Here is a 20,909-nt window from a genome sequence, read left to right as displayed (position 1 = left end):
ATTTTCCTTTGTACAACTGAATCATTTTTAACCAATAAAAAATACACCTAAACATCATCATATTTTCTGAATATTTTCACTCCCATACTCTAGAATGATTTTTGTTAATAGTATTAAGTAAAAATAGAATTTTATTGTATTGACTACTGTTTATATAATTTCCATTAAGAAATTAGATTTTTCTTGTGTGGTTTCAGAATGTAAATAATTTAGACGGAATGAGCATGTGTCACATTACTTTCTTTATTAGACAAAAGAGGAACGAATTCTATTGCTTTGGTTAAATCATAGTCTGGATTGTAGGCTTCTGAATTAACCAACATCAACTAGGAATTTTGAAATTATACATATGTAGAACTTAATTATCTATTAATTATACGAAACTTCAAAATGCATCTTTTTAAAAATTATATATAGAGAGAAGTTTAAAAATTTATCTGGTGTTCTTAATAAATCAGATATGTGAACCATAGGATTAATGTTGGAACACTAATTTTAGAAAATTTCCTGTTTTCAATACATGTACCTATTTGTACCCTACTATGGAGTTCAGAGAAGTGGATGCTACCAACTTTTGTATAAAATGAGTATAATTCTCATTGACATTAAAAGTGTAAATCTTATCTTTCAAAATGGGTAATTTTTTCATGCTACAATCAAGTACCTTATTATATTTGGAAGGCTAAACATAGCACAAGAATCTATTGGGGAAACTCATTTACTTGTGAAAGCCTTAAAAAATTATCTTAAAATACTTTTTCTTTAATTATTAAATGAAATGGATTTGGTAATTGACTTCTTTTCCTGTGCTCATAAATATATATAATTCAGCCATTTATGGAAATAGAATTTGTAGTAATTTGCTATCAAATTGCATTGCATTAGAGTTTTTAATCTTGCTTCATACCTGTAGTTTATTTGTTTTTGTTTTAAATCATGGGTGGTAAGCAAACTACAACCACAGGCCAAATCCATCCTGCCTCTTGTTTTTTATAAGGGCTTTTAATTTTTAAATGGTTGAAAAAAACTTAAAAGAGGAACCATAAGACATGACACCTGAACATCCTGTGACATTCAAATGTCATATATAATGCCAATAAATATATTGTACTGGAACATAACCATGTTCATTCGTTTATGTATTGGTTGGCTGCTTTTGGTGCTATAATACCAGTTGAGTAGTTGTAACAGATGGTATGACCCACAAAGACTAACTTACTTACTCTGCCCTTTATAGAATGAGTTTAAGCTAATCCTTGCTTTAAATCATGAAAATATATGGAAGCCATCAGTGGTAGCGGCATTTGATTAAAACTGAAGATGATTTAGACAGTTGTGCTTTTTGAAGACGGCTGTAGTATCTTTGAAACTTAGTTTCCTGCGCCAGTAAATCCTTATCAGTGAAGTAGATTCTTTTATAATTAATACAAAAATTGGTATGATAGCAATTGGTATCACTCTTGACCTAGGTAGACTTTAATATTCATGTTTTTAACTGTTAGCTAGCAACTCCACGGATCAAAGGAAAAGCAATCATTTGTAATTTTGCTGAAGCATGAACTTAAATTATGACTGTGGCAAAACGGTGTAGCAAAGCATGTTCAATGATCTAACCTAACATTCAAGATACAGATAGTTTTTTTAATGGTAACTGTTGTAAAATACATTCAAGTATGGTTTTTATGGGTGAGTTTATATAGTGGGATTTAAGATGTCACCACAAAGGTCAAGAGCTTATTGCAGGGGAAAGAAATAATTCCATTACTAAGCTATCAGTATCAATTTGAAAGCAGGTATTGGGTCATTCTCTATCAGAAATTGTCCAAACGGAGAAAAGCTACTCCAGTTTGGGATAGTTCTTCTATCCTGAAATGAAAGTGCTATTCTAGACATCAGGTAGGACTTGAGAGCGATCTATCTCTTACAATTATTAAGCCTATTAGCTCAGTGACCTACATAGAAACTAACAACTAGTATATTATTTTTTTGAAACTTATTTATTTTTTAAGTGTGTTTTTTCAGGAACTGTCAGCTCCAAGTCAGGTTGTTTCAATCTAGTTGTGGAGGGCACGGCTCACAGTGGCCCATGTGGGGATCAAACCAGCAACCTTGTTAAGAGCACCGCACTTTAACCAACTGAGCTATCCAGCCGCCCCCACAACTAGTATATTATTACCTAACTCATGCCTCTGCTGACGCTTGTCAGTAGTTAAATCCATAGTATGTGTGACATAAAATATTTGTTGAACTAGTAAGGAGAATTTTGTTATGATGATGGTTACGTATGTTTTGAACACTGTCATAATATTGTTATTATTAAACCTAGTGAGGCATATGTGAATGTTTTAGTGCTGTGATCTTTTAATACATACTATTGTAATTTTTTTCCCCCCTGTGATTAAGGATGAAGTAGAGAATCACTTAAAATTAGATTATGCAGTAGTTCCACTGTCAAAGTACAGATTCCAACCTGATTTTAACTTTTATGTTTTAAGGAATGCTCTTTTCCTTTTAAATTCCATCATATTCTTCTGTAAACATGAAAAAAAAAATCTCTAATTTGATCATCTCAAATAGTAATTCAGGGCAATGTTTACTTAGAAATGTATAGCATTTGGGAATTGGGAGGTAACGAATAAGTCACTTTGCCAAAGCAATTATCTTCTTTTTTACGCTTTCTGATAATAAGATTGCATGATGAGTGAGTGTTAGACTATTGCTACATATAGAATTTCACATAACCAATGTGAGATTACAGAAAGATAACGTCCACCTGGTGTTGTTTGAGTCTTTGCTTTTGACCCATTCAGACTTCATAAGATACTTTTTTTTTAAAGATAGTTACTTTTCACCTCTTACATATAATGTGAAGAAATTTGTCAAATTTTGAAATACATTATAGATGATGTATTACAGAACTGTACACCTGAAATCTATGTAACTTCACTAACAATTGTCACCCCAATAAACTTTAATTAAAAAATTTTTTTTGAAATACAGTGATAATGTATTACTCATTATTTTTGAGTGTACTAGTTTAAGAGAAAAAGAGAGTAAGGGGAAAAAGAGCCTGAGCTCTAGAGTCACAGAACTAGATTCAAATAGTCTCTCCATCACATCCTGACTATAACTACGGACCCTCCCTGGGTGTAACATTTAAAAGGTATAATAATTTCAGCCTCACAATATTGTTACAAAAATGAATAACATAGGGAAAGCACTCAGCATGGTTCTGCCTTAGCAAATGCACAATCATGTTAGCTATTGTCTTTGTTGTTATTTATATTAAGGTGCACCACTAATGTTCCTCTAGAGCAGGGTGTCCAAACTGCGGCCCACAGGCCAACTGCAGCACGCAATCCATTTTTAATTGGCCCGCAGCAAATTCCAAAAATATATTTAGTTTACTTAAATAAACCAGGTGAGGCAATACGAAATTCACCTCGAGTGAGTGGCCCGGCTGTTTATTTTACCTCATATGGCCCTTGGTAAAAAACGTTGAAAAAAGTTTGGACACCCCTGATCTAGAGCTAACCCTCTTTTTTGCAAAGGGAGAAACAGCACACAAGTGAACAGTATGGCCCATAATTTCATTCAAGGCACTGTTTATTAGAACTTTTCCATGTTTTCTATAGAGTTTCCAGTAAAGTAGATCTTGGTGAACTGATTTTTTCCTATTAGTCATTTACAATTTACAACCTCCTTTTGCTGGAGGTTGTAACTAGCAGTGTAACATATTGGATACAGTGTATGGAGAAGAGGCTAGTCAATACAGGATGTTATTTATTTGCTATCTTAGTGATTTGTTTGGGTAAAGAATATATATTATTTTAGATATTCAATATAAAAATTATCTGTGTAAGTACTACAGTTGCTGAAAAGTTAAGTACTATGCAGTTATTTTTTAATCTCAAACTCGAGGCACAGTTGAAGTTCATTAGTCAGTTGCATTCAGAAAGTTAGTGAATATCACATATCCTTAGTTTCTCATCTCTGTGAGTCTGCCTTATAACTTTTTACCTGATTTTTAACACTTTCATCACGTCAATAAATAGGGGAAAAAGCCTTCATTTGGCTACTGGTTAGCAACTCTTACAAATCTGATCCTTTATCATTTTGTGAGCCTCTGTAAAAGGCTCACAATGGGAATGACTGCAACTTAATAGAAATACCTATAACTTTCAGAACACTATATACATATAGGAGGACTTCAGCAACAATATGACTATCATAACCAGGTAGTGTGTTGGGATAATTTCCATGGGTTTTAATTTAGTAATTCATGTCACCCAATACCATGCTAATTCAGAATTGGGTGTTTTAAGAAAACTAGTTTCGGTAATTTTTAAAAATCTTATTATGAAAACATCAAGATGGAAAGAGGTAGATATTATTAACTGCTTTATAGATGAGGAAATTGATACACAGAAATTTGAAATTACATGTCGTTTCAATAGACTCAGATTTAAATGGTATTTTTTTTCTATAAAATGAATGGCTCATTGTTGAGAAGATACTGGTTATGCTTTAGTGTTCTTGGAAATACAGCCCATTATTTTAACCTGTTGAATAAATAAAATATAAATAAACGTTGAACAAATAAATTTTCTAACAGTTTTAAGCTATGGAATTTCAATAGAGGGAACTAGTATTATAGATCATACCTGTACCTTTCTACAAGTATTGGCAGTGCTGCTTTAATAGCAGTTTATACCTCATCTTCCCCACCCCACCCCCATCCCCCCCAAAAAATATGTATATAAAGGCTTGGGAGTGATAGACCACCATAGTAAACTTCGTATAAGTTAGCAGTGACTGACACCCATGTGACTGGGGGTTTTTTCGATGAAGACACATCATCTTGCCAGTTAAATGTCTAAAATAACAGTGAGAAGAACAAATTGTAATAAAGGTGGGTGTTTAGACCAAAAAAGACTCAGGTCTGCAGAAACATAAAACCAGAATCCAAATGTTTGAAGAACTTCAGGTAGGAAAGCAATTAGGCTTGTGTTTGACTCCAAGGAGTTAAACTTGGATCTGTATATAGAAGTTAAAGATTTTAAGAGAACTTGGTAGCTGTCAGCGCTGTCTGGAAATGGTAATGGTTATCCTTGGGACGGAGAGATTTTCCTGTTTGTCTGTCTTAGAACTAGACTGTCACCGGCTGTGCATCAAGAGAGTTAGAATATGAACTTTCCATGGTACTTTCTATTCCTAAAATTATGAGGTTACCTGTGTGCAGTATATTATTAAAGGGAGATGGGGTGCAAAAAAGGGATTGCTAGAAAGTTTCTTTACAAAAAGGAAGACATGTCATGGGCATTTTTTTTTATGACAGTTTATCTACCTTTTTGTATGACACTTTTTCACTCTAGTATTTCCATCTGCTGTAACGTAGCATTTCTGTCTACATCTTTTACGAGAAACATAGTTGATAACTTTAAAGTCTTTCATTTCACCTTGAGTTAGTATTCTCTAGTTACAAATGAAGTATCAGAGTATCTACCACAATATTAAAAATACAGAGTAGTCCTGAAAGCAGTGATGAGATGAGAAGGAAAAGCTTCACTTAAGATTAATTTTGGAGCAGAAGAGTGAAGTATGACATGTTTGATTAGGGTTCCTTCGTTGTGCTCTATATCCACTTTTGGCTTTTCCAAACTCCCAAATTATTTTTATTCACCAGATACAGTTTTCTTCATTTAGCTCCTTTCTATTCACTGGTTTCCATGATCTGCCAGTCCACTTTTAAAAGGGCCGCCAATTGACAGTGCTGCTTTGTTGTTCTTCCCAGCTCTACTCTAGGGCTCCTGCGCTGATCTCAAATTCAGGAGCAGCAGAGGTACTTTGAGAGAGAGAGAGAGAGAGAGAGAGAGAGAGAGAGAGAGAGAGAGAGAGAGAGAGAGAGAGAACAGAATGTCAAAGAGTCTAGCGGGGGACCAGCAGATTGTGGGAAACCATGTGACTGTGTGATTCACATCTCCAAGGAGAGAACCCGTTGTTTCTGTGTCTAGATCCACCCTGTTACGAGGATAATACCATCAATAATGTAATTTTAATTGCCTGGATTCTTTGACACTGGCTTGAAAATATAAAACTTTTAGCAGTGGAGTTACTGGTCAGATGAGTTTGAGTAGAACAGAACTAATGACATTTAAATCAAAGTAGTGGAATAATGACTTGTGTCATTTAAAACTAACGTTTAGGCATTTTGAGAAGAGGGTAACTCATCTATGTATACTTGTATTGTCACTAAAATGTTCAACCTGATTCTTTTCCTACCCACCTTAGATGACCTGATGCCTTTTGGTTTGTATATTGCTTCTAACAGTGAAACCTTTTAAAATGGTAACTTGTATATGATCATACTTGAAGTTAGAAATAAGTAAATGTTAAATTTTGCCTTTAGGACATTTGTCAAGGATCAAATTTTATCCTGGATTAATTTCTTGTTCTCCGTTATGTAATTGCTAATGAACTATAACTTATGAATTTGTGTTTTTGCATACATTTAGATCAAGAAATTTTCTTCAGTCCTTAGAACATATAGGAGGGAAAATCATTAATCTTAATGTTACGACAGCATAACATGAACCTTCCTTTTAATCTGTAATTCTAGGACGACATAGACAGTCTAAACCCAGTTCTCAGGGACAATCCACAACTTCAGGAAGAAGTGAAAGTCTGGATAAAGGAACAAAAGGTTCAGGAGATTTTTATGCAAGGTAACTATTTTTCAGTTAAGCGTTATTATTGGTAATTTTTTGGAACTGGGCAGCTTCTCATGTTTGGTTTTTGTTGTACAATTATGTGCAATATAAATATAAAGCCCAGTCTAATATCTTGAGCTGTATACAGACCAGGGGAAATAATAGCAAAAATCATAATTTCAATAGAAAGTTGGTAACTTAATCAGTTTATTAACAAATTTGAGCGAACTGCCTGGCATGAAATTATAAGCACACAGATGTTTTGTTGATAGGAAAATTTCCATATTTACAGAATACTTTAGGTGTGTCCTTCCTGGAAAAGGAAGCATTGTTTGCAGTAGAGGGTTGCCTAAAGCCACAATTGGTTTCCTTTGAAGAATGCTGTTGGTATCTGATAAAAGTGGCCTGTTTCAGTTTGCCTTCTTCCAGTGATAACCACAATACTAGTATACTAGACTAACCCCCCCCCCCTTTTTTTTAAGTTACAAGTTTGTCTACAACATCTGACTTTCAAAGCAGTGAGGTTTTATAATTCTTAATGATTGCTTTTTTGGTCAGTAAAATCATTATGTAAGTGTAATTAAGCTTTTTGTGAAATTGAATTGAAACTGGACTATATGGCGTGAATATGCTATTCTGTTAAATGTTTATAAAAAGGAATTTTGTTAAATTCCCATATTTATCTTATCCCTCAACTTCATGCCATTTAAGCATTAATAGAGATAATCCCAAAATTGTGACTCTTTTGCTTTCTATGGGTATTTATAGCAGCAAATCATACGCTTATTAAATTCTTAGGGTAAATATTTTTAAACATTTAATATGGAGAATTTGAAACATACACAGAAATAAAATATTTCAATGAACTTCCATGTGCCTATCTCTGAGCCCCCAAAACTATAAAACCTTGGTGAATCCTTTCACATCCATTCTCATTTACTTTTATCAAATTTCAGACATTGCCACATTCTATCCATTTTTAAAGCCACCATAATATTATTGTGCCAAAAAATTAATAGTTCCTTAATATTAAATACTAGATACTCAAATTTCCATTGTTCTCGCAAATGTCTTATATGACTTTTAATGGGATTGATTGATTGATTGATTGATTGATAAATAAGGGGATCTAAAAAATATCTACAAACTGATTGGTTGATATGTCCTGTCTTTTTTTTTTCCCCCTTCCTTTCCTTACAGTTTATTTATTGAAGAAACCAGGCTAATATTTTTTAATAACTTTTTGTTTTCTTACCATACTCATAGAGGTGAAAATATTAAGGCAGTATAGTTCCTGTCCATTTTATGCAGAATTAATGGGAAGCTAACACCAAATTGTGTTTGGTTTTGGGAGAACAAGACAGTTAACAAGATGGTGTACTAATGGGAATTGAAAATTGGTCATTATTTGGAGTTATTCTATAAACTTTTTCTAGATTACATTCAGAAAAAAATAATTTGGAGTCATTCTTTCATAGTGAGAAAAGATTAGGGTTTGTATAATTGATTATGGCTACGAATGTATTTAATTTATAGGTCATACGGAATACTTTCTACCGATGTGTTAGTTGACTTATATTTTAGGCTGATGTTGGCATAAATTTTTTAAAAACTGGCAAATATTAAACCATTAATCAATATGTTAGATGTCTTATAACTGTGGAAGAGACCGTTAACCTAAGAAATAGAGAAATAAATTCTGGCCTAGTTTTTTCTCTGAAAAACTTATTTAACGTATCAATTTCACTTTCTAAATTTTTGTGAAAGGGAAAAACAGTACCTAAGAGATGGAGAAGATTAAATAAGCACTTGTAAATTTTGAAAGCACTTGGTAAATTGTTACTGTATAAAACCATCATTAAGGTGCACTAGTCTCGTTCACACACACACACAGACACAGTTCTTGTTAACCTTCCAAGTATTTGACATCATTTTAGCACCTCTGAACTGAAGAAATTTTTAGCTCCATTATACTCTTCTGTGGAGTGACTTGTTTTAATAGGTATATTTGAATATGTGTATATGGACATATATCTTTCATTATTTAATCCTTCCCTATTTTCTGAAGGCTATCTGTATGTAGATATACTTCTTAAAAATGAATTTAATCCAAAAGTAGTATACCATAGTTTTTCTATAAAGCATTTTAGTGCCATATTTATAAATTCACTTAACAATCTCTACATGTTTTAAGACTTTAGCCAGTTTTTCCTAGCTGTCACAGAGGAATCAGAATGTAGTAGTTGCTTATGGTAAAGTTTGGCAACTAGAAGACTCATGCATCAAGTTCCAAATTACCTTTTCATTTCAGCCATGTAGTCATGTACCCCAACCTTATTACTACGTAGCTTTGTAACCTTACTACTTTCTAGACCACCGTAATATTACATTTTGTATAGTTGTGTTATTAAGTCATGATCCCATAAATATTATTTCTGACATAATGTACTTTATGTCCATTGAGTTATGAAGTATTTGTGTCTAGTAGTGTGTTTAATGATAACTTCAGAATGATCTGGCTCTAATATATACTCACTTGTTTTCTAATAATACTTTTTTGAAAACTGGTACTTGAGTATATTACTCATCTATAACATAGTTTCTCCTAAAAGGTAGTTTTTAAATGAAAAGGTCTCCAAGGTGTCCCTATTTCATGTGTTTTGTTTTGTTTTGTTTTTTTAAGGTCCTTATTCCTTAAATGGATATAGAGTGAGAGTATATAGACAAGACTCTGCCACCCAGTGGTTTACTGGCATAATTACTCATCATGATCTCTTCACTCGCACCATGATCGTTATGAATGATCAGGTAAGCAGTCCAACTAATACTTTTGGAAAAATATATTTACAATTCAAATATTCTCTGAGCCCCCCAAAAATGGATCAACAGATTGGTACCAAATAATTTTCATCTCTGTGTTTTTTTAGCATGTAAACCTAATAAGTTTAAATATATTGATGTTGTGTAGAGGTCTTTGAGAGATAATGATGCTAAATTTATTTCAACACTGATAAATCACTCCCTGAAATAGAGATATCAAACTCTTTTAATTGATTACTTCTTTTCTAAAAATCCTTAGGTCAGCTAAAATTTTCTTCCTTAGAGTCAGCTTTTCTGTCTCTCCAGGAATAAAAATATTTCTCAAATATTTTCTTTTGACTAATGAAAACTTCAATGCACACTATAACTCTTTTTACATCAAATTTCAGAGTTGGTATGCTTCTCTAAGTTTATGGTTAGTGTGACGGATACAGATTTCATATGGAGTTTTAAATAACAGTCTCAAAGTCTTGATTTCAAATCTTTTAAACCTGCAGTTTATTTTCCTGGGGGGGGGGTGGGGAAGGTGTTTACACCCTTTTACCTGTGTGGACTGTGGAAGAAATCTCAATAAATGAGAGCCCCTTGATAAGCAATATAAATCCTTTCATTAAAATTTTAGTCAGAATGCTAAGTACATTGTTTAATAGTATTTGATTTTTTTTCCTAAATAGGTAACATTTTCACCTCTCAGTGAAGCACAAAATTGTCTTTAGTTTTTAAAATAGGTCTTTCTTTAACCTGTCTTTAAAAATTGTTTTAGTATTATTCATTTACACAGTTTTTGTCCTTTTGTTCTTCCTAAGCTCTACCTTTTTAGTTGTAATTTATAGCTGTTTTTTGAAAACTATTTCCTATTTTTAAAATGCATCTTATGACTTGGTGTTATGCTCCTCAGTAATTCTTACCCTTGTTTTTCAAGCTCTATTTGCAATAGATTTCAGAAGGTTATAATTTTATCTTCAGTGATTAAACGTGATATATTGTAAATATGGTAGCATCTAATAAATTAAAGATACCAAACTGATTTCTAGACATTTCTATTCTGCAAAGAATATGTATCTAATATCACATTGGCTGGCTGATTGGATTTAATTTTTGTTCTTGTTTTGTATTGGGATTAGGTACTAGAACCACAGAATGTCGATCCTTCTATGGTTCAAATGACCTTTCTAGATGATGTTGTTCACTCTTTGTTAAAAGGTGAAAATATTGGCATTACATCACGGCGAAGGTCTCGTGCCAGTCAAAATAGCAACGCTGTTCACGTATGTATGTTGTTACTTCTAGATTATTACAAAAATTTTATCCTTAATTTGCTTAGGATCAGTTAATAAACAAATCATTAATTGGTTATTTTTAGGGTCATTATACACGTGCCCAAGCAAATAGTCCCAGACCAGCAATGAACTCCCAAGCTGCTGTACCAAAACAGAATACACACCAGCAACAAAGAAATAGCCGTCCAAATAAGAGGAAGGGCTCAGATAGCAGTATACCAGATGAAGAGAAAATGAAGGAGGAAAAGTATGATTATATAGTACGAGGAGGTAAGACCCACTTTTTTAACAGACTGAGAACAAAAAAAAAATTTTTTTAAATTTAATTTTAAAATAAACATTTTAATATTGATGTGAAAAATAAAATTGTTTCTTTTTTTTTTTTAATCTTACAGAAAATCCTAAAGGTAAAAACAAGCAGTTGATAAACAAAAGAAGGAAACCTGATGAGGATGAAAAGAAACTAAATATGAAAAGACTACGAACTGACAATGTTTCAGACTTTTCCGAGAGCAGTGACTCAGAAAATTCAAATAAGAGAATAATAAATAATTCCTCAGAGCAGAAGCCAGAAAGTGAGTTGAAAAATAAAAACACGTCAAAGATAAATGGAGAAGAAGGAAAATCCCAGAATAATGAGAAGACAGGAGAGGAGAAACTAATAGATAGCCAGCCTCCCTGGGATCAAATACAAGAAGATAAAAAACATGAAGCAGAGAAGCAGAAGTCTGTTGACTCGCACCTTCAAGAAAAAATGACTGTCCATTCATTAGAACAGGCCACACTTTCTGATCATCATCCTAATGATTTACTTAAGGAATGCAATATGGAAAAAACGCATACAGTGGAATTATTGTCGAAGGAGAAGTTTGTATCCAGACCACCCACACCAAAATGTGTTATTGATATTACTAATGACACTAATTCCGAAAAAGTGGCTCAGGAAAACTCAAGTACCTTTGGCCTTCAGACACTTCAGAAAATGGATCCTAACATTAGTGATTCAAAACATTCAGTTGCAAATGCAAAATATTTAGAAACAGCAAAACAAGATTCTGACCCCAGCTGGGTCAGTGATGTAGTTAAAGTAGATTTAACCCAATCAAATGTTAGGAATACTTCTTCAGGAAATGATCATCTGAATATGGAAAAAGAAAAAAATCAGTATGTCTCTTACACGTCTTCTCTAAGTGCAGTTTCTGTGACAGAAGATAAGCTGTGTAAACGAAGTCCCCCTCCAGAGACTATAAAGTCTAAACTTAATACTTCAGTAGATGCTCACAAGACAAAATCCAATCCCTCACCTGAAGTTGTTAAACCTAAAATCACCCATTCTCCTGACTCCGTAAAGTCTAAAGCCACTTACTTGAACAGTCAATCTGCTGGTGAAAGAAGACTGGCAAATAAGATAGAACATGAGTTATCAAGATGCAGTTTTCATCCAGTTCCTACTCGGGGCAGTACATTGGAAACTACCAAGAGCCCTCTTATCATTGATAAAAACGAGCATTTCACAGTTTACAGAGATCCTGCACTTATTGGGTCAGAAACAGGAGCTAATCACATTTCACCTTTCTTAAACCAGCATCCTTTTCCTCTTCATTCTTCATCCCATAGAACCTGTATAAATCCAAGTACCCATCACCCAGCCTTAACTCCTGCACCCCACCTATTGGCTGGATCATCTAGTCAAACTCCATTGCCTACCATTAACACTCACGCCCTGACTAGTGGTCCACACCATTCTGTTCATCACCCTCATTTACTTCCTACTGTGTTACCTGGAGTGCCTGCTGCCTCCTTACTTGGTGGCCACCCACGACTAGAGACTGCTCATGCCAGCAGCTTGAGCCACTTAGCACTAGCACACCAGCAACAGCAACAATTGTTACAGCACCAGTCACCTCATCTTCTTGGACAAGCCCATCCTTCTGCTTCATATAATCAGCTTGGTCTTTATCCAATTATTTGGCAATATCCAAATGGAACACATGCATACTCAGGACTTGGTTTACCTTCTTCTAAGTGGGTTCACCCAGAAAATGCAGTTAATGCTGAATCTTCATTAAGGAGGGTAAGTTACACTGTAGTTTGCCATGTATATATTAATCACATGTACAAATACTTTTTCAATATCCATTAATATTTTAGATTTCATAAAATGTTAAATTTTTCAGTTATTTTTTCAAATTATACTGAAACTTTTAATACTTAGTAACTTTTTGAACCGTGGAAGCTGAAATCTCAGAAAAGCCTGTTTATTTTTTTATAAGCCAATTTAAGAAGTAAAATTTCTTAGATTGTTCTGATATATGTATTATGAAGAATGAGTATCTTCATAACTAATTATGGTAGGTATCTATCATTGTTTTGCTCAGTTAAATTCCTAGAAGTAAAGTTTCTGGATTAAAATTTATATAAAATTATAAGGCTTTTGCTATATTAAATTATTCTTAAAAGACAAATTATTATATTTCCCAGCTAGATATATTATGTTGATGGTAAATTACAAGCTATGACTCTCTAATGTCCTTGTTCTCTTAAGGATGCCAAGCTTAGAAGGTCCCAATATTTGGGAGTAAAATTGAGGCTTTAGATTCTCTCTACATGACGGAGTATTGCTGAAGGTGGTGGTATAGGTCTCTTATTCCTTCATGGGCAATGTGGCTTCTGTGGCCACATTTCATATTAAGGAATTGTTGAGGGCATTTCCAACGCCAATATAAAAAATGGGAGAATGGGTGTCCCTGTTAAACTTCAGGAGACAATTTAGTCCTTGGGGCAGCCCAGGATGCTCTTCAAGAATCTCCCAGTCTTTTTTAACTCGATCTCTCTACCTACCTACCTACTTACGCTATGGTGAAAAAACACTTAAGATTAAATTTACCATCCTAACTATTTTTAAGTGTACAGTACTGTTAAGTTATTCATATTCTGTGCAACAGATCTTTAGAACTTTTTCATCTTGCAAAATTGAAACTTTATACCCTCTAAATATTAATTCCCACCCCCCCCAAGTCCTTGGCAATTATGTTTCTGCTTTCTGTTTCTATGACTCTGACTGCTTTAAATACTTCGTTTGAGTGGAACCATGCAGTATTTGTCCTTTTGTGACTGTTTTCACATAGCATAATGTCCTCAAAGTTAATCTGTGTTGGAGCATATAACAGGATTTCCTTTTTTTTAAGCTCTGTTAATAATTCCATTGTATGTATATACCAGATTTTCTTTATACATTATTTATCCATTGACTTTTGGTTACTTGTACCTCTTGGAGATTGTGAATAACACTGCAGTGTACATAGGTATTTTTGACACCTTTGTCAAGTTGAGCAAGATCCGCAATAGATACATTGGGAATGGCAGTGTGGAAGACAATGTTAGTAACCTTATTTGCCTCAGGGATAATACTGCTGACATAGAGCCATGTTAGTGCCAGTAGATGCAAGGTTTGTGTTCCCAAAAGTTTGTCAGAGGAGCTGTTATATTGGGCAGCAATGATGACATATAGACGGTGGTTATGGGTCCTTCCTTGATTCTCAAATTGTGATTGTTGACCTTAGTGGTGAGGAGCATCAAGGTTAGTGGTGCAAGATAGAGTTATAACAATTTTGAAGGATATTTCTTATGGATTATTCCCATTACAACCATCAACTCCTTTTGGCTCCACTGTCATATGAGCTTTGGCCTTTAATGAAGTCACCATTGAACTCCACAATTTATTCTTCACCCACATTTGATGTTGATAGAATCTCAATTCTAGGAGAATTATGCTTGATCATAATTCTGATCAATTATGCATTGATCATAAGCTTCCCATTTCCATTCTTGATGGTGCCATTGAACTTATAGTAGGTGGAATCTTACTAGAATGTGTACATTATGTAGTTGAAGTCAATGAAGAGTCATTAATCATTTCAATATCCTTTGTCAGAACTGAAAGCAGCTCTGATGACCCAAGCGCTCAGTGCACCCACATTTTTACTCTAACCTTTCATTCTCACGTGTCATGAATGTAGCTACAGCTGATGGTGGACAAAGGCAGGCGAGAGGAACACACGGGAGCCAAGAGCTGGCAGATATTTTTGAGTCTTTTTCCATAACTTCCAAACCTTGGAAAACAGATCTAAGTAACTTAGGAATGGCTTGGGTAGGATCCTCTCTTAGTATGTCTACTGGAATTAGCCTCCATGTTTATAATAATGTTTTATTAACTGGGCATAAACTTGTTAAAAACAAGCATATCAGATTTTCATTTGTTATATAAAACACTTTGAGCAAAAGTGAAGATGTCTTAACCCTAGTATGAGTTAAAGTGAAGAAACAATTAGGAAATAATGTTATTTTATAGTCAAAAACTTTCATCGTTTCCGTAATTGCTTGCAAATTAAGGTTTCTGGATCTTGTAGAATTGAGGCCTTTCAAACATTTGAATCCTTGTGTGCATGTATATATATATTTTTCTCGTGAGGTTTATAATGTATTTTTAATTTATTTATTTAGAAGTCTTTGTTATTTTTAATTATTTCTTTTTTTCAGTTACAGTTGACATTCAATATTATTTTATATTAGTTTCACATGTACAACATAATGGTTTGACGTTTGTATAATTTATGTGATGATCCCCCTGATTAGTCTCGTACCCACCTGGCACTATATATAGTTGTTACAACATTATTGACTATATTTATAATGTATTTTTTAATCTAAGCCATTTGACAACAGCATATCTTTGGTGTGATATCATATTGCTTTTGCATTATCATTTTGAGATGCAAAATTTATTCCCTTTGTGAAAATCAAAGGATTCTATTTTCCCAATAACTTGACTCAACAGATGATGTTCTGGAAAAGTGTCAATGAGTCACAGTACAAAAACAATTTCTGAGCATATATTTAGATAGTTGAGACTCTCAATGTAGAGATCAGTGTCATATTCAGTATGAGAAAGGCAGCATATTGATATATACAAAAGAGATTTTAATAATTTTGCTGTACCTCCACACCTCAAGGTTTACTGGCCTACCAATATTTATAGCTTATAGTGAAATGGAGTACAGTTGGGTCATGAAAATGTAATTTTTTGCCAATTCTAAGTAAATGGTTACATTGAAAAAGTTTATTCTTTTGACAGCAAAAATTGGTAAATGAACTTGATTATAATTTCTGTTTCTGGGGAAATGTATTTTAGGAATAACAAGTTTTATTTTCTATTAACAACACAATGTCCTTTTGATGGTAGAATCTCAGGAAATCTTATAAGCTATATTCTCTAATCATTTACACATTAAAGGCAATGATTTCAAGATCTGCATTCTGTAAAATAAATAATTTCTGGGAATTATTAATTTAATGCTGATTAATTTTTGACATCATGTGGAAATATCCATATAATTATGTTGGTTACTTATTTTTCGGAATATTTCTCATAAGATGCATTTAGAGAAAGTCACATGCGTCATAAATATTCTTATTAAAGTCCTGCTGTGATATTGTGTTTAGCTTTTTCTAGCAACTGAAATCTGATTTGTTGTATGTTTTTTAATAGAATTCTCCCAGCCCTTGGTTACACCAACCCACCCCTGTGACCTCAGCGGATGGTATTGGATTACTTAGTCACATTCCTGTCAGACCTTCCAGTGCAGAGCCTCATCGACCTCTTAAAATTACAGCGCATTCCAGCCCACCATTGACAAAAAGTTTAGTAGATCACCATAAAGAGTAAGTTCCCCAATGCTTAAAACTTACAAATACCTTGTCTTTTATAGTTTTTATTAATTCACTTTTTAAGTAGGTGATTTTATGTTAATAAATGTCTTAAAACTAAGCTTTAAATAAGTAGTACTCTTTCTGTTTTGATAGACCTTCTGATTTATTTGATAATATTAGAGTACATGCAAAGTCATATTTTACTTTCATAACAGAGTGATACTGCATAGACGCTATCTTTGTATCATACAAGAAAAAGTGATTACAGAAACCTTTGTGTATTTTCTTTACAGAGAATTGGAAAGGAAAGCTTTTATTGAACCATTACGTTCTGTTTCATCCACATCAGCAAAAAATGATCTGGATCTAAGTAGGTCACAGACTGGAAAAGATGGTCACTTGCATAGGCATTTTGTGGATCCTGTGTTGAATCAATTACAGAGACCACCCCAGGAGACTGGGGAGAGATTAAACAAATACAAGGAGGAACACCGTCGAATTCTTCAAGAAAGTATTGACGTTGCTCCATTTACAACTAAAATCAAGGGGCTTGAGGGTGAAAGAGAGAATTATTCCAGAGTAGCATCGTCATCTTCTAGCCCTAAAAGCCATGTCCTCAAACATGACAAGGATGTAGAATGCTCGGTGTCAGATCTTTATAAAATGAAGCACTCAGTGCCTCAGAGTTTGCCCCAAAGTAACTACTTCACTACATTGTCTAATAGTGTGGTCAACGAACCACCAAGGTCATACCCATCCAAAGAAGTTTCAAATATTTACAGTGAAAAACAGAGTAATACCCTTGCAGCAGCAGCTAATCCTCAATCTCTGACTTCATTTATATCATCTCTTTCCAAACCTCCACCTTTGATTAAACACCAACCAGAAAGTGAAGGTTTAGTAGGCAAGATACCAGAACATCTCCCCCATCAAATTGCTTCTCACTCAGTAACAACCTTCAGAAATGACTGTAGGAGTCCTACCCATTTAACAGTGTCTTCTACAAATATGCTCCGGAGTATGCCTGCTTTACATAGAGCACCAGTATTTCACCCACCAATTCATCACAGCCTGGAAAGAAAGGAAAGCAGCTATAGTAGCCTTTCCCCTCCGACTTTAACTCCAGTGTTGCCTGTAAATGCTGGTGGGAAAGTTCAAGAATCACAAAAGCCTCCGACTCTAATTCCTGAGCCAAAAGACTCTCAGGCAAATTTTAAGAGTTCTTCTGAACAGAATGTGACGGAAATGTGGAAATCTAATAATAACCTCAGCAAAGAGAAAGCTGAATGGCATGTAGAGAAAAGCAGTGGAAAGTCACAGGCTGCTATGGCATCTGTCATTGTGCGTCCACCTTCTAGTACAAAACTTGATAGTGTGCCAGCAATGCCGATAGCTTCCAAAGATCGAGTTAGTGAAAGATCTTCAACTGGTGCAAATCAAACAGATTGCATCAAACCAGCAGAAGCTGGAGAGACTGGAAGAATCATTCTGCCAAGTGTGAATTCAGACAGTGCTCACATAAAATCTGAAAAAAACTTTCAGGCGGTCTCACAGGGCGGTGTTCCCAGTTCAGTTGTGTCTGCTGTAAATACATTGTGTAACACCAAAATGGATATATTCACGTCTGCTGCCACTACCACCAGTGTTTCCAGGTGGGGTGGCTCCGAAATAATTTACTCTTTATCAAATACCATTTTGGCCTCTAAATCCTTAGAATGTACCTCTTCAAAAAGTGTCAGTCATTCAGTGGCGCAAACACAAGAATGCAGGGTCAGCACCACAGCTCCAGTTACACCAGCCAGTAGTAAGACAGGAAGTGCTGTTCAGCCCAGCTCTGGGTTCTCAGGCACAAGTGATTTTATTCATTTAAAAAAGCACAAGGCAGCACTGGCTGCAGCTCAGTATAAAAGTAGTAATGTTAGTGAGATTGAGCCTAATGCTGTGAAAAATCAGACATCTTCCGCCGCCCTTCTCTTGGATAGCACTGTAGTCTGTAGTACAATAAACAAAGCAAACTCTGTAGGAAATGGGCAAGCATCCCAGACAAGTCAACCAAACTACCATACTAAACTGAAAAAAGCCTGGCTTACTAGACATTCAGAAGAAGATAAAAATACTAATAAAATGGAAAATTCAGGGAGTTCTGTTTCAGAAATTATTAAGCCATGTTCTGTCAATTTAATAGCCTCTACATCTAATGATATACAAAATAGTGTAGATAGTAAGATCATAGTTGATAAATATGTAAAAGATGATAATAAGGTCAATAGGAGAAAAGCCAAAAGAACTTACGAATCTGGCTCTGAAAGTGGAGACTCCGATGAAAGTGAAAGCAAGTCAGAGCAAAGGACTAAAAGGCAACCTAAGCCAACTTATAAAAAGAAGCAAAACGATTTGCAGAAGAGAAAAGGTGAAATAGAAGAAGATTTAAAACCCAATGGGGTTCTCAGCAGGAGTGCCAAAGAAAAAAGTAAATTGAAGTTGCAGAGCAGCAGTAATAGTGGTAAGTAAATTTATTTTTTTATCTCAGGTAAAATAGGCTGTATGTTCTTGGCAATTATGGCATGGTTCTCTAAAGATTAGTGAGCTGAAAGGCATCTTTTGACTTGATTTGTATGCCTTAGCTTAATGTATGTGCTCATTCACCTCATATCTGTATTTCACAAGTACCCTGTAAGAGGAAATGAGAGAAGATGTAGCTCCCTCCATTTTTAAGAGGCTTCTAGAAATATGTTTTATCTTGCACTCATATTGGCAGAAACCCAATGTGTAATTTAGTACCATGTTTCCCCGAAAATAAGGCCTTCCCGGACAATCAGCTCTAATGCATCTTTTGGAGCAAAAATTAATATAAGACCCAACCTTATTTTACTATAAGACCCGGTTTTATATAAGATTAGATATAATGTAATTATATTATAATATATTATTATTATGTTATAATATAATTATATTATTATAATACCGGTTCTTATATTAATTTTTGCTCCAAAAGACGCATTAGAGCTGATTGTCTGACTAGGTCTTATTTTTAGGGAAACACGGTAGTTACTTAAAATTTTGACCATTTCTAAGACCTGTAAGAAATGTAGTTAGAGCTGTCACGTCAAAAGTAGATTTCTCATGTTTACCTATAACAAGATCTAGTTGAAAAAGAAATCTATTCACATACACTTAAAGTCACATGTTTAGAAGAGAATTACTTCAAAGTTGTGTGGAGGTGGCCTGTATCCCACCCGTCTCTCATCTCATGACAAAATTGAAAGGTTATTGAAATTACCTTCTACTTAATAATGCTACTCATTCAAGCAATCCTTAATGGGTTAAAGTTAAATAAAAGCGGGGGTGGAGGTGATTGTGGTATGTGAGTCCATTTCTGTCCAAGAACATCCATAATAAGTTTCATAACTGATAATTACATTTCATTTGTGGCTATAGTGAGACCAAATAAGTGATATTTGCCAGTAGTATTCACTATAAAGTGTTTCTATATGTTTTTACTCTAGAAGTAGTTTTTCTCAGTTTGCTTATTTCTTTTTAGGTATGTTGCACAATGCAGAAAGCACTTAATAGTTTCACTATACTGTGTATCCATCCACATACAATATATGAAATATCTGTGACAATGTGGACATTCAAGAAATACTTTCACAAACATTTGGATGCTTGAAGGCTCTTATTTGGGCCTTTTCACTGAATGAGGTTTTCTACATGCCTGTGGAAATCAGAGGCAAAGTGAAGGAGAGAAAAACAGGAGGATGGAATCATAGAAAAGGACAGTCAGGAAGTGAAAGAACGAAGGAAGAAGCTCAACTAGAGAGAGAGGCTGAGAGACTGAAATGCAAATATAGTCAGAAGAAAGGAAAAGAGGGAGATTGACAACGAAGGATACCTGCCATTTATTTGAGTATCAGATTGCATACAGTGTTGCCTTTTCCTTCTCATGTCTTCTACTTACTTTCCCAATGAATTCTTAAGCTTAGTGTGGTCAATAATTGTTTCTCTTCCATCACATAACATTTCTTTGGTGCTGGGTATTCAAATACTTGAGTTAAACTTACAGGAAACAAAGATAGGAACCTTCCAATATTTAACACTTAGAAAACTCTTTATGAAGTCAAATGTATAAAATTAACTCTTAATGATAGTACATATTCTGTTTTCATTTTGAGATTAGGTGTGCATGTTCCCACTGTAAAGAGTCCTAAGACTGGAATCAGCACTTTTTTTTCAAGTTGTTACAGTCAAATCTCCCCTACTTAGTACCAGCATCAGAGAGGCTATGTTAAATCCCACTTATTCCCAAATTCAAAATAATATTAAGTGACTATTAAATACCATTTATTAATTATGGGCAGAGTTGATGTACTATTGTTCTCTAAATTGGGAG

The 20,909-nt window shown here is 34.3% G+C and overlaps 1 protein-coding gene across 12 annotated transcripts in view; it reads left to right on the top strand.

Moving 5' to 3' along the window:
* The window catches only part of JMJD1C (jumonji domain containing 1C), a 251,508-nt gene that overhangs the window by 198,063 nt on the left and 32,536 nt on the right, over positions 1-20,909 (top strand). For 9 of the 12 annotated variants that reach the window (XM_074339497.2, XM_019731785.3, XM_088792040.1 and 6 more), the window contains 7 exons: positions 6,620-6,725; positions 9,394-9,518; positions 10,655-10,798; positions 10,894-11,080; positions 11,206-12,884; positions 16,359-16,531; positions 16,813-19,022. In XM_074339497.2, coding sequence (XP_074195598.2) covers positions 6,719-6,725; positions 9,394-9,518; positions 10,655-10,798; positions 10,894-11,080; positions 11,206-12,884; positions 16,359-16,531; positions 16,813-19,022 — 4,525 coding nt within the window. In that variant the 5' untranslated portion in view covers positions 6,620-6,718. Of the gene's footprint in view, positions 1-6,619; positions 6,726-9,393; positions 9,519-10,654; positions 10,803-10,893; positions 11,081-11,205; positions 12,885-16,358; positions 16,532-16,812; positions 19,023-20,909 lie in introns of those variants that run through there. The other 3 variants (XM_019731782.3, XM_074339500.2, XM_074339501.2) reach the window with 3 other exon arrangements.

The sequence above is a fragment of the Rhinolophus sinicus genome, chromosome 15 (assembly GCF_057876585.1).
Source record: "Rhinolophus sinicus isolate RSI-liver-muscle chromosome 15, RSI-T2T, whole genome shotgun sequence".
NCBI lineage: Eukaryota > Metazoa > Chordata > Mammalia > Chiroptera > Rhinolophidae > Rhinolophus > Rhinolophus sinicus.
The sequence above is the reverse complement of the archived record's forward strand: the minus strand, read 5'-3'. Positions and strand labels throughout refer to the sequence as shown.